Raw genomic sequence first — 12761 nt, forward strand, 5'->3', positions numbered from 1 at the left:
ATGTTTTGGTGCTTAATATGTCAAAATCATAACCTAATTTGATGTTTAATAGGCTTTTCCTTAATCCCTCCTTATTATCCAAGGTATTCGCTTATCTAAGGTTCTGCTGGCCCGTTTAGCTTGGATAAGTGAGACTCTATTGTATATAATGTGTATATACAATAGCTGTCTATAATTTTCTGGTAGGAAGAGCTATGAGACAATAAAATATGCTGCTACTTCGGATTCAATAGTGTCTCCATCTCTGGAGGTTTTTAAGCAGACACTGGATGGCCGTCTGTCGGGAAAGCTTGTATTGAGTCTTCCTGCCTAGTAAAAGGGGGTTGGACTGGATGGTCTTTGGGGGTCTCCTCCTACACTGCTTGGAAGTCTGATGGAGTCTCCATCTCTGGGGGTTTGAAACAAAGGCCGGATAGTCATCTGCGAGGAAGACTTGGATTGTATCTTCCAGCTGGTGAGAATGGGGCTGGACTGGATGGCCTCTGAAGTCCCCCAACTCTAGGATTCTATAGCACTTGGTCTCCAAGTGTTTTGGCCTACAACTCACAGAAATCCCAGCCAGCTTACCAGCTATTATGATTTCTTGGAGTTGAAGGCCAAAACATCTAGAGACCCACAAATTGGGAACCACTGTTCTATAGGCTTCCAAGGTGGGATGAAGTCTCAAGTAACTCCTTGATTGCACCGTCACAGCTGAGACAACCCTACTACTGTGACCATTGGTCTCAGCGGTGGGACACATAGGAGTTATCTCTTCCCAAGACCTCAATCCATTGACAGAACCATATGTGGCAACCAAACTCAGCATCTTACGATGTGTGTATTTGAAAAATGAGCTTCATGTTCCTTTCCATTTCTGGCAATTTTTGGTAGATGGGGAGTTCCTCTACTGGCATGGGATAACCCACCTCTCTTCTTTCTCTTTTCCCCCTTGATAGCCTTTTGAGAGTGACATCATGTGGATCCTCCTCCGGACCTCCTTGTTGTTTCTCGCCTTTGCCTATGCACTCAGCAGTGACTGCCGGAAGGACTGCCTCAACTGCCACAGACATTTGTACAGCCAACAGGATGACTTCAGCCTCCTTGTGAGTAGCCCCAAAGCAACCGGGAAAGGGATGCCTGAGGTTGCATCTACACTGTGGGTTTATTGCAGTTTGACACCACTTCAACTGCCAGGGCTCAATGTGATGGAATCCTGGTAGTTGTTCCCTGGTGGGGCACCAGCACTCTTTGGCAGAGAACGTTGGCAGAACAACAACTCCTAGGATTCCATCGCATTGAGTGGTGTCATATGCCATTCGTTCTATATTGTAGATCAGTGGTTCACAACCTCTGGTCCTACAGGTGTTTTGAACTTCAACTCCCAGAAATCCCAGGCATCTTAGCAGCTGTAGGAGCTGAAGTCCAAAACACCTGGAGGACCAAAGGTTGTAGATGAACACCTAGGCTCTAAAGCTTTGCCTGCAGTGAACAAGCTAACACAGAGAGGTTTACGTCCAACATCTCCTGGTCCTTCTTGACACCTCAAGGGCTTCCGGATGGCAATAAATATGTTTGAAGCCATTTACCTGAAGGGAGACTGTAAATAGCCAGGTTGACACTGGGCTGCAAAAGAACATCAAAGCAGATGACCTGTTCCAATACGCGGTTGTTCGAATGTATGCAGTGGTTAGAGATCTTGACTCATGGAGCAAACATGACAATGGCTTTAGAGAAAGAAACCGAGCTTGATGAAGGAACTCAATTCTAAAATGGGCTCTAATGAAACCTAGCAATATTGCCGAAATCAGCTATCTGCCACAAGGGGGCAGTGAATGTCCGTTGCCCAGCACACCATGCTACCTTGAAAGCTAGGAAAAAACATGACTGAATTTGAAGGCAGAAACTGAAATTTATTCATCTGGCCAGGTGGATGTCAGAACAGCAGAAATATTCCAAATAACCGATGTAACATAGGATTATAGAATTATAGAATAATAGAGTTAAAAGATACCACATGGGCCATCTAATCCAACACCCTGCCATGCAGGAAAAGCACAATCAAAGCACATACAGTCCAGTGCAAAGCATTTATCTCCTTTAGAAGACCCACTCCATCCCCTGATTGGGTCAGGAATGGTCAAGCTAGGATCTGAGCTATCATTGGCTGGGGACTCCCTGTGATATCAGAGGTGGGCGGAGTCTCCCTTGTGGTGGGAAGAATGGAGAACTGCAATTTGTCCATTAGAGACTTGACTTGAGAAATGGTCTGGCCTGAAATAGTCCAGGGTGGGATTATGGGGGTTTACAATAGGTGCTGGCTCCTATTGTAAGGAGCACAGATTTCATTGAGGCACATCTCCTATCTGATATTTCCGAAACACCTAGATGGCGTTTTCAGAACCTGATCTTAATAATTACATCTCTTGCTTCCCTAGAGAGGGTTTCTTCTCAGTTGGATTTCAGGCTGGCATCCTAGATGTTCAACCCCCACATCAGTTTCACAAGCTCATATATCAGGGGTCCCCAAACTTTTTAAGCAGAGGGCCGGTCCACAATCCTTCAGACTGTTGAGGGGCCGAATTATCATTTGAAAAAAAAATACAAACAAATTCCTATGCATACTGCACATGTCTTATTTGTAGTGCAGCAGCAACAACAACAACAACAATGAAAGAACAATACAATATTTAAAAATGAAAACAATTTTAACCAACATAAACCTATTAGGATTTCAATGGAAAGTGTGGGCCTGCTACTGGCCAATGAGATAGTCAAGTTAATTAGGATTGTTGTTGTTGTGTGCCTTCAAGTTATGTCAGACTTTGGCTGAGCCTAAGTCTAAAATTAATAATTTATTTACTGCATTTATTTACTACATTTATATCCCACCCTTCTCACCCTGAAGGGACTCAGAGCAGCATAACACAATATTAGCATTATATATTACTATATTAAACTATACCACTATACTTTTATATAATATGTAATGTATAACATATAATTAATATTATTATATGGTATTACTATTAGTATTATATTGTATAATATAAGATTATTATAAATATTATATGTATATACAATATATTATATTATTAAAACTGATATAAAACATATTATAAAACTGAGGGCGGGGGCCAGGTAAATGACCTTGGAGGGCCGCATCCGGCCCCCGGGCCTTAGTTTGGGGACCCCTGTCATATATCATATCAAGTTTATTTGGGTTCCCAGGAATATGTCTATGGTTGCGTCCCAGTTTCTGTGTGTGTGTGTGTGTGTGTGTGTGTTTGTGTGTGTGAAAGAGAGAGAGTGTGTGTGTCTTCTCCCCACTTTGTTCATTTAAAAAGTGTGAAAAGACCGTGGGAAATTTTAATGTGGAATAAGGTCCTTAGGCTTGATAAATGATTAACTTAATCCTCCTAGGAATGTTTGGGGCTGGGCTGGGGGCATGAGACCCAGCCAAGATATGTTTGTATGAGTTATTGAAATATGTTATACATTTTAGTTATTATTAGAGGGGTGTCAATTTCTCGATAACAGCTACATCTTATTAAGTCAAGGTCAGAAGAAGAGGTTGCAAAGCCATCCTATGGAAGTATCTACACTGAAGTTTTACACCACTTTAACTGGCAAGGCTCTATGCCAGGGGTCCTCAAACTGTTTAAGCTGAGGGCCGGTCCACAATCCTTCAGACTGTTGAGGGGCTGGATTATCATTTGAAAAAAATACAAACAAATTCCGATGCACACTGCATATGTCTTATTTGTAGTGCAAAAACAACAACATCAACAACAACAATGAAAGAACAATACAATATTTAAAAATAAAAAACAGTTTTAACCAACATACATTTATCAGGATTTCAATGGGAAGTGTGGTCCTGCTTCTGCCCAATGAGATAGTCAAGTTAATTAGGGTTGTTGTTGTTGTTGTTGTTGTTGTTGTTGTTGTGTGCCTTCAAGTCATTTCAGACTTTGGGTGAGCCTAAGTCTAAAATTTATTTATTATTTATTTACTACATTTGTATCACACCCTTCTCACCCCAAAGGGGACTCAGAGTGGTTTACAAATTATATGTACATACAATATATTATATTATTAGCATAGCACAATATTAGCATTATATATTACTATATTGAACTATACCACTATACTGTAATATTATTAGTAATATTATATGTAATATAGAATATATAATTAATATTATTATATGGTATTATTATTAGTGTTATATTGTATTACATTATAATATTATTATCAATATTATATGTATATACAATATATTATATTATAAAACTGAGGGCGGGGGGCAGGTAAATGACCTTGGAGGGCCGCATCCGGCCCCCGGGCCTTAGTTTGGGGACCCCTGATCTATGCAATGGAATCTTGGGAATTGTAGGGTCGGAAGGCACCAGCAGTATTTAGCAGAAAAGGCTAAAGAGATTGTAAATCTACAAATAAGTGCTAAGGTACAGATTTGCAGGTTGCTCAGTCACAGCGCTGGACGCCCAAACTAGGGCTGCATCACACTGTGGATTAAATTGTTGTTGTTATTATGTTAAGTAATGCAGTTTGCCATCACTTTCACTGTGAAATCCTGAGACTTGTAGTTTTACAAGGTTAAAAGTTGCTCACGGGTTAGGGAAAAAATGTAAACGTTCCTAAAAGGGTGGCTTGATGTAACTGTATTATTATACGCCCAGTAGGAAAAGAGAAGGAGAGTTATCTAAACAAGAAGCAATGAAGCTAAACAGCAATGATAAAGAAATGATTAAATGGAAAACGACGCTCTTAAAAAGTCATCTAAATGCGGGAACCTGGCTGCAGAAGTTGTCAATTGGATCCAGACAGAAAGATAAGACAGACCAGGAAGGTCTAATAGAGAGAAGCTGAGGAGGCCTAAATCCAATAGTTAATGGGCCATAAATTTATTTTATTATTTATTTACAGTATTTATATTCCGCCCTTTTCACCACAAAGAGGACTCAGAGCGGATCACAACACATATATAACACAAACATTCAATGCCATAACATAGAACAGAGACAGAGACAGACGCAGGCACCGGGCTGGCCTCGAACTCATGACCTCTTGGTCAGAGTGATTTGTTGCAGCTGGCTGCTAACCAGCCTGCGCCACAGCCCGGCAAATGTAGACTCAAGGGTCATCTAGTCCATCCGTGTGCCAGACAGGAGTATGCAAGACCAAAACACACCTTAGAGATGCCTGTCCAAGGTCTATTTAAAGGCTTCCTATGTAGAAGGAACCATCACTGAAAGTGCATCTGTACTGTCGAATTAATGCAGTTTGACACCACTTTAACTATCATGGCTCAAGGCTATGGAATCAACAGAGTAGCAGATTTACATAGTCATACTGCTCTATAATCTATGTTGCCTAATCCAAGCATTTTCTAATCAGCTTCCCTTACAATCACACATTTTTGGACATGCTTTTTAATAATTGCAGAATTTGGGGTCCGCCTTCCTCCCACGCCCACATTTTTAAGCGAAAAAAGCTCATAAAAGAGACAAAATTGGTGGATAATTCAATTTTGTTTCACGATTGGCTCAAGGGGTGCAAATTAGGGATGTTTCCTGCCTGCCTCCGATGACTAAGACACCAAGAGAAGGGGATTTTTTAAAAGTACAAGATGAAATAAACCCCAGTCCTTTCTCCTGTTTTCATCCTCATCTTGTTGATCAATGTTGACATTTTTGCGAGGGCCAATTTTTCCCCCCTGCTTTCTCCCTTCCCATTCGATGAGCCTTTGATGAGCATCGATTTCCGTCCCTTCTCCTGCTCTGCTCCGTTTCCCATTGAGCGAAACCCAAAAGACAAATCATCGCAGGCGCTAAACGTATTAGCGAAGGTCACATCAACACCTGAACTGCCTTTGGAAGTGCACTCAGGCCTGACGGGCCTCCATCTGCTACTCCTGGCAGGATAATAACTTACTTACGAAGGGAACAGAGTAATAGAAGTCAGAGGGACCCCAAAGGTCATCTAGACCACTGTCCCAACCAAAAACGGGGTCCCTTTAGCTCAGTCTTCAAAAAGTTGCTAACTTACACAGAAATTTATAAATTACCGTATATACTCGAGTATAAGCCCAAAAAAAAAACTGGGAAAACATTGACTCCAGTATAAGCCGAGGGTGGTAAATTTCAGAAATAAAAATAGATACCAATAAAAGTGCATTAATTGAGGCATCAGTAGGTTAAATGTTTTTTAATATTTACGTAAAGCTCAAATTTAAGATAAGACTGTCCAACTCTGATCAAATCATTATTCTCATCTTCTTCAATGTCAATGTGCTTATGTATCCTTTTAATAATAATAGAGTAAAATAATACATGTAATGATAATCATAATAATAAATACAGGAAAATAATACAAGTAATAATAAATAGAATAAAATAATAAATGCAGTAATAATAATAATAATAATAATAATAATAATAATAATAATAATAATAATAAATGCAGACTGTGCAAGGAAGCTGATGAAACCAGTGATCATATCCTCAGCTGCTGTAAGAAAATCGCACAGACAGACTACAAACAGAGGCACAACTATGTGGCCCAAATGATTCATTGGAACTCATGCCTCAAGTACCACCTCCCAGCAGTAAAGAACTGGTAGGATCACAAACCTGCAAACATATTGGAAAATGACCATGCAAAGATACTGTGGGACTTCCGAATCCAGACTGACAAAGTTCTGGAACACAACACACCAGACATCACAGTTGTGGAAAAGAAAAAGGTTTGGATCATTGATTTCGCCATCCCAGGTGACAGTCGCATTGACGAAAAACAACAGGAAAAACTCAGCTGCTATCAGGACCTCAAGATTGAACTTCAAAGACTCTGGCAGAAACCAGTGCAGGTGGTCCCGGTGGTGATGGGCACACTGGGTGCCGTGCCAAAGGATCTCAGCCGGCATTTGGAAACAATAGACATTGACAAAATCACGATCTGCCAACTGCAAAAGGTCACCCTACTGGAATCTGCGCGCATCATCCAAAAATACATCACACAGTCCTAGACACTTGGGAATTTTGTGATTTTGTGATACGAAATCCAGCATATCTATCTTGTTTGCTGTGTCATAATAAAATAATAATAAGATCAGAGTGAAATAATAACTGTATTATTAATATTAATAATAATAATAGAGTAAAATAAATGTAATAGTAGCAACAATAATAGAGAAAAATAATACATGTAATAGTAGCAACAATAATAGAGAAAAATGATAAATGTACCATATATTCTCGAGTGTAAGCTGACCCAAATATAAGCCAACCAGGACCTTCACCCGAGTATAAGCCGAGGGGGGCTTTTTCAGTCTTAAGAAAAGGGCTGAAAAACTAGGCTTATACTCGTGTATATACAGTAAGTGTTGCTTTTTACTATAGACTCAGGATAGAATACTAATTACAAACTGATTATTATTTACTAGCTGTGCCTGGCCATGCGTTGCTGTGGCATCGTCCTAAGTGGGTTTTTGTTTGTGGAGGCAAGTATGAATGTTGTAATTCGTCACCTTGATTAGCACTGAATGAGCTTGCAGCTTCAAAGAGTGGTTGTTGGGAGGTGTTAGCTGGCTCTGGTTGTTTCCTGTCTGGAGTACCCTTATTTTCAGAGTGTTGTACTTTATTTACTGTCCCGATTGTAGAGTTTTTTAAAACTGGCTGCCAGGTTTGTTCATTTTGATGGTTCCCAGGAAGCTAATAATAATAATAATAATAATATAATAATAATAATAATAATAATAATAATAATAATAATAATAATAATAATAGACGTCACACAGTCCTAGACACTTGGGAAGTGTTCGACTTGTGATTTTGTGAAAGAAATCCAGCATGTTTATCTTGTTTGCTGTGTCATACAATGTTGTTGTGTCAATAATAATAATGACTCTGAGGAAGAATCCTTTGTTGGGAGGTGTTAGCTGGCTCTGGTTGTTTCCTGTCTGGAATATGTCTAGCTGTGCTTGGTCACATATTGAAACCCTGCCCACCGGAGAGCCCGGAGAGCTTACATGTTGAGGTCCAGAAAGTAAAGTTTCCAAGTTCTATGTGTTGTCGAAGGCTTTCATGGCCGGAATCACAGGGTTGTTGTGTGTTTTCCGGGCTGTGTGGCCATGTTCCAGAAGTATTATCTCCTGACGTTTCGCCCACATCTATGGCAGGCATCCTCAGAGGTTGTGAGGTCTATACTGAGGATGCCTTTCATAGATGTGGGTGAAACATCAGGAGAGAATACTTTTGGAACATGGCCATACAGCCCAGAAAACACACAACAACCTTTTCCAAGTTCTGATTCAACAGCAATTGCATTCCCTCCCTTTAGCCTTTTTAAAATCACAAAACTGAAGGCATAAGCGAAATTGTAAACTGCATGCCTGAATGAAAAGAATCCATATGTTTTCTTCCTTCGGGGCAAGAATATGGAGTGTGCTGATTGTTTTGCCATTTGGGGACTTGCTAACATTCAGTGACGGAAAAGAGTTGATGATAAAACATGGTTTGTATTGGCAAAACACAAGACGTTTCTACAAAATGGACTTTCTGCAAAGTGTTTTTGCATACGCTCAGTCCTTCCCGATTTGGCAGGGAGAGACTCTTTTAACCCTCTGTTGTCCCACTTGTTTATGCTGCTTTTAAAATATCCCATTTTTGCTCACTTTAGTCGCTGAAAATGGCAAAGCCTAAAAGTAGTTTGTACTGAATTAACTCAGAAAGGGAAGAGGGGAGGAAGGGGATACGGCGTGATTAGAATTTAATTTTTAATTGCCTCAGAATTATAAGGTACTAGCTGGGTTATTAGACAAAGGCATTGTTTGTTTTGGGATGTTAGGTAACATCACTAAAGTTTGGTCCAGATCTGTTGTTGGCTGGGTTCAAGGCTCTCTGGATAAGGGTAAACTACAACTCCCAGATTCCCAGAGTAATCACCCCCAAACCCTGCCAGTATTTGCAGTTGGCCATCTTGGGTCTGCGTGCCAAGTTTGGTCCAGATCCGTCGTTGGCTTGGTTCAAGGCTCTCTGGATAAGGGTGAACTACCCTGTTTTCCCGAAAATAAGACATCCCCAGAAAATAAGACCTAGTAGAAGTTTTGCTGAATTGCTAAATATAAGGCCTCCCCCGAAAGTAAGACCTAGCAAAGTTTTTGTTTGGAAGCATGCCTGCCGAACAGAACACCAGAGCATGATTGGTAAATGTACGTACCATAAATTATTATACACAAAAATATTGGTAGTAACAAGAAATTCCTGATAGGATTCACAGTTTGCCTGGTTATGCTGGTTTGTGATGACAACTACTGAACAATATATACAGTAGAGTCCCACTTATCCAACATATATGGGCCAGCAGAATGTTGGATAAGCGAATATGTTGGATAATAAGGAGAGATTAAGGAAAAGCCTATTAAGCATCAAATTAGGTTATGATTTTACAAATTAAGCACCAAAACATCATGTTTAACAATAAATTTGACAGAAAAAGTAGTTCAATATGCAGTAATGTTATGTTGTAATTACTGTAAATACGAATTTAGCACCAAAATATCTTGATATATTGAAAACATTGACTACAAAATGTGTTGGATAATCCAGAATGTTGGATAAGTGAGTGTTGGATAAGTGAGACTCTACTCTGTGTGTGTGTGTGTGTGTGTGTGTATGTATATATATATATATATATATATATGGATAAAGTTGCGGGCGCAGTGACTATAACAACAAAACTAAACATCCCAGAAATATGAAACTTGGCAACACAATGCAAAAGCCTTGCCTCCCGGCTACAACAACACAACCACACCACAAAACCACAATCCGGACCCACAAAACTCACAACAACACATCATGACTATAACAACACAACTAAACGCCCTAGAAATACAAAACTTGGCAACACAACGCAAAAGCCTTGCCTCCCAGTTGTAACAACACAATCACACCACAAAACCACACTGGACCCACAAAACTCACAACAATGCATCGTCACTATAACAACACAACTAAACGCCCCAGAAATACAAAACTTGGCACACAACTAAATGCCCCAGAAATACAAAACTTGACAACACAACGCAAAAGCCTTTCCTCCCAGTTGTAACAACACAACCACACCACAAAACCACAATCCGGACCCACAAAACTCACAACAACGCATCGTGACTATAACAACACAACTAAACACCCCAGAAATACAAAATTTGACAAAACAACGCAAAAGCCTTGCCTTCCGGTTGTAACAACACAATTACACCACAAAACCACAATCCAGACCCAGAAAACTCACCACAACGCATTGTGACTATAACAACACAACTAAACGCCCCAGAAATACGAAACTTGGCAACACAAAACGAAAGCCTTCCCTCCCAGTTGTAGCAACACAACCACACCACAAAACCACAATCTGGACCCAAAAAACTCACAACAACGCATTGTGACTATAACAACACAACTAAACCGGATGGCCATCTGTCTGAGAAGTTTGGGTGGGTTCTTCCTCCATGACAAAAAGAAAGAAAGGGGTTGCACTGGATGCAAACTACAAATTCCAGCACCCCATGGCATGGAGTCCATGCATTTCAATTAGAGGCCTCTTCTCCCTTTCCCCACCATCCAACCCATTGACCCAGATCCATGGCTCCGCAGGCAGGAAAGGCTGGGATGGATAGTACGAAGGAAGAAGAGAGGGAAGGGAAGCAAAGGAACGCCAAGGACAAGAGCCCTCCCTCTCTGCCCGGAAGGCCAAGAGCAAAAGGGAGAGAAAGACCATTGATCCGGTTATATTTACCCTCCTTTCTGTCCAGTGTGTTCTTATCAGCGAGCTCAGGATTGGAGCAGAGAAAGGGAACAGCATAGGAATAAAGGAAACAAGGAGAGCACCCACTCTATCTATCCATCCACTCACCCACTAATAATAAACACCTACACAGGCAAGAATCAGCTATGCACTGAGTCTACAAGGCCATTCAGTGCTCATCCACCTCCCCAATCCCTACAGTCACACTTGGCCTCCAAAAAAACAATTACAATAATAACAATGACAACAACAACAATAAGAATCTACACCATCACAGGCAAGAAGCAGCCAGGCACTGAGGCTGAGAGGCCAGTCAGTGCTACACTGGGCCTCCAAAGAACAATACAGTACCATCTAACTTATCCAGCCTTCATGACCACAACAACAACAACAACAATAAACACCTACACAGGCAAAACAAAAAAAAGACTATTGTACCACAATAAGATGTAAACTGCACTCAGCAGAACCAGACATCACGATTAACAACAAACAAAAGACAACAGGGATCTCAAGCAATTATCAATCAATACAAAAATTGAAGAAGGTAACAGATTTCAAATACTACTACTAATGTGAGTATAAAAGAAGGGTGGAGGTCACAGCATAAATACAACCTAATGTAGACTGACCAACACCACCAGACCCCATGGAGTAAACAACAAAACCACTGGACCAAATCATACCAAATTTGGCCACAAAAGACATAGTCATCCAGTCTATGTCTTTCAATAAAAAAAAAACTAGAAAAATAAAGTCCAAATAACAGAAAACCCCACATTGCTTACCACGCATGCACAAATGCCCCCGGCGAACTGAAACAACTACATTATCCAGAGGATCTCATAGATGTATGCAGAGCCTAACATCACTTTTAAAAAATGTTGCCATGATGGAACAGCATTACAGCTTCAAAGCAAGGCTGTTTCCTAACCAGGGGGATCCTCCATTGGCCACCTTGAATAACACTGAACAGCCTTGCAGCTTCAAAGCTAGGCTGCTTCCTAACCAGAGGGATCCCTAACCACCAGACTATGCCACAGCAATGTGTGGTCGGGCACAGCTAGTATATAATAAATGTTCATTTTTTTGTTCAACAATAAATATGAATTCTTCTTCATGAAAAAATAAGACATCCCCTGAAAATAAGACCTAGTGCATCTTTGGGAGTAAAAATTAATATAAGACACTGTCCTATTTTTGGGGAAACACGGTACAACTCCCAGATCCGAGGTCAATCAACCCCAAATCCTGCCAGTATTCACATTTGGCCATCTTTGGTCTGTGTGCCAACTTTAGTCCAGATCTGTCGTCAGCTGGGTTCAGTGCTTTCTGGATGTAGGTAAACTATAACTCCCAAAATCATAGATCAAATTCTATGACTCCATTTCCCTCAGTCAAGTAACTAACTTATTCTACTGCCAGGAGCAGCAGATGGAGGTCCGTCAGGCCTGAATGCACTTCCAAAGGCAATTCAGTTGTTGATGATGATTACCTTTGCTAATACCCTAATAGAGGGATGTTTAGCTTGGAGAAAAGAAGACATGATGGCCATATTTAAATATTGGAAAGCATGTCACATTAAAGAAGGGGTAAACTAGTTTTCTGCTGCTCTGAAGACTAAGAGCTTATCACATTGAAGAGGTCCCACGGGGCAATTTGCAGCCTCTGTGGCAAATCAGCGGGGCAGCGGAGCAACGTTTCCCCATCACACGTGGAGAAGTATCACCGTGTGACTTCCCCCTGCATTGGTCCTGTTGTTTCAACAGAACATGGTAATCCTCCCGTGTTCTGGGCACAGCGTCATAGGATGCTTGCACGTCATTTCATGGGGCCGGGCTGTGGCGCAGCTGTTGAGCAGCTGCAATAAATCACTCTGACCATGAGGTCATGAGTTCGAGGCCAGCCCGTGGCGGGGTGAGCACCCGTCAATTAAAAATAAAATA

At 40.8% G+C, this 12761-nt stretch overlaps 1 protein-coding gene across 1 annotated transcript in view; it reads left to right on the forward strand.

The window, feature by feature from the left end:
* Window positions 1–12761, forward strand: part of pnoc (prepronociceptin) — an 87992-nt gene that overhangs the window by 61449 nt on the left and 13782 nt on the right. Inside the window, exon 2 of the mRNA XM_062969360.1 lies at window positions 939–1085. Coding sequence (XP_062825430.1) covers window positions 957–1085 — 129 coding nt within the window. The 5' untranslated portion in view covers window positions 939–956. The remainder of the gene's footprint in view (window positions 1–938; window positions 1086–12761) is intronic.

The sequence above is a fragment of the Anolis carolinensis genome, chromosome 1 (assembly GCF_035594765.1).
Source record: "Anolis carolinensis isolate JA03-04 chromosome 1, rAnoCar3.1.pri, whole genome shotgun sequence".
Classification (NCBI taxonomy): domain Eukaryota; kingdom Metazoa; phylum Chordata; class Lepidosauria; order Squamata; family Dactyloidae; genus Anolis; species Anolis carolinensis.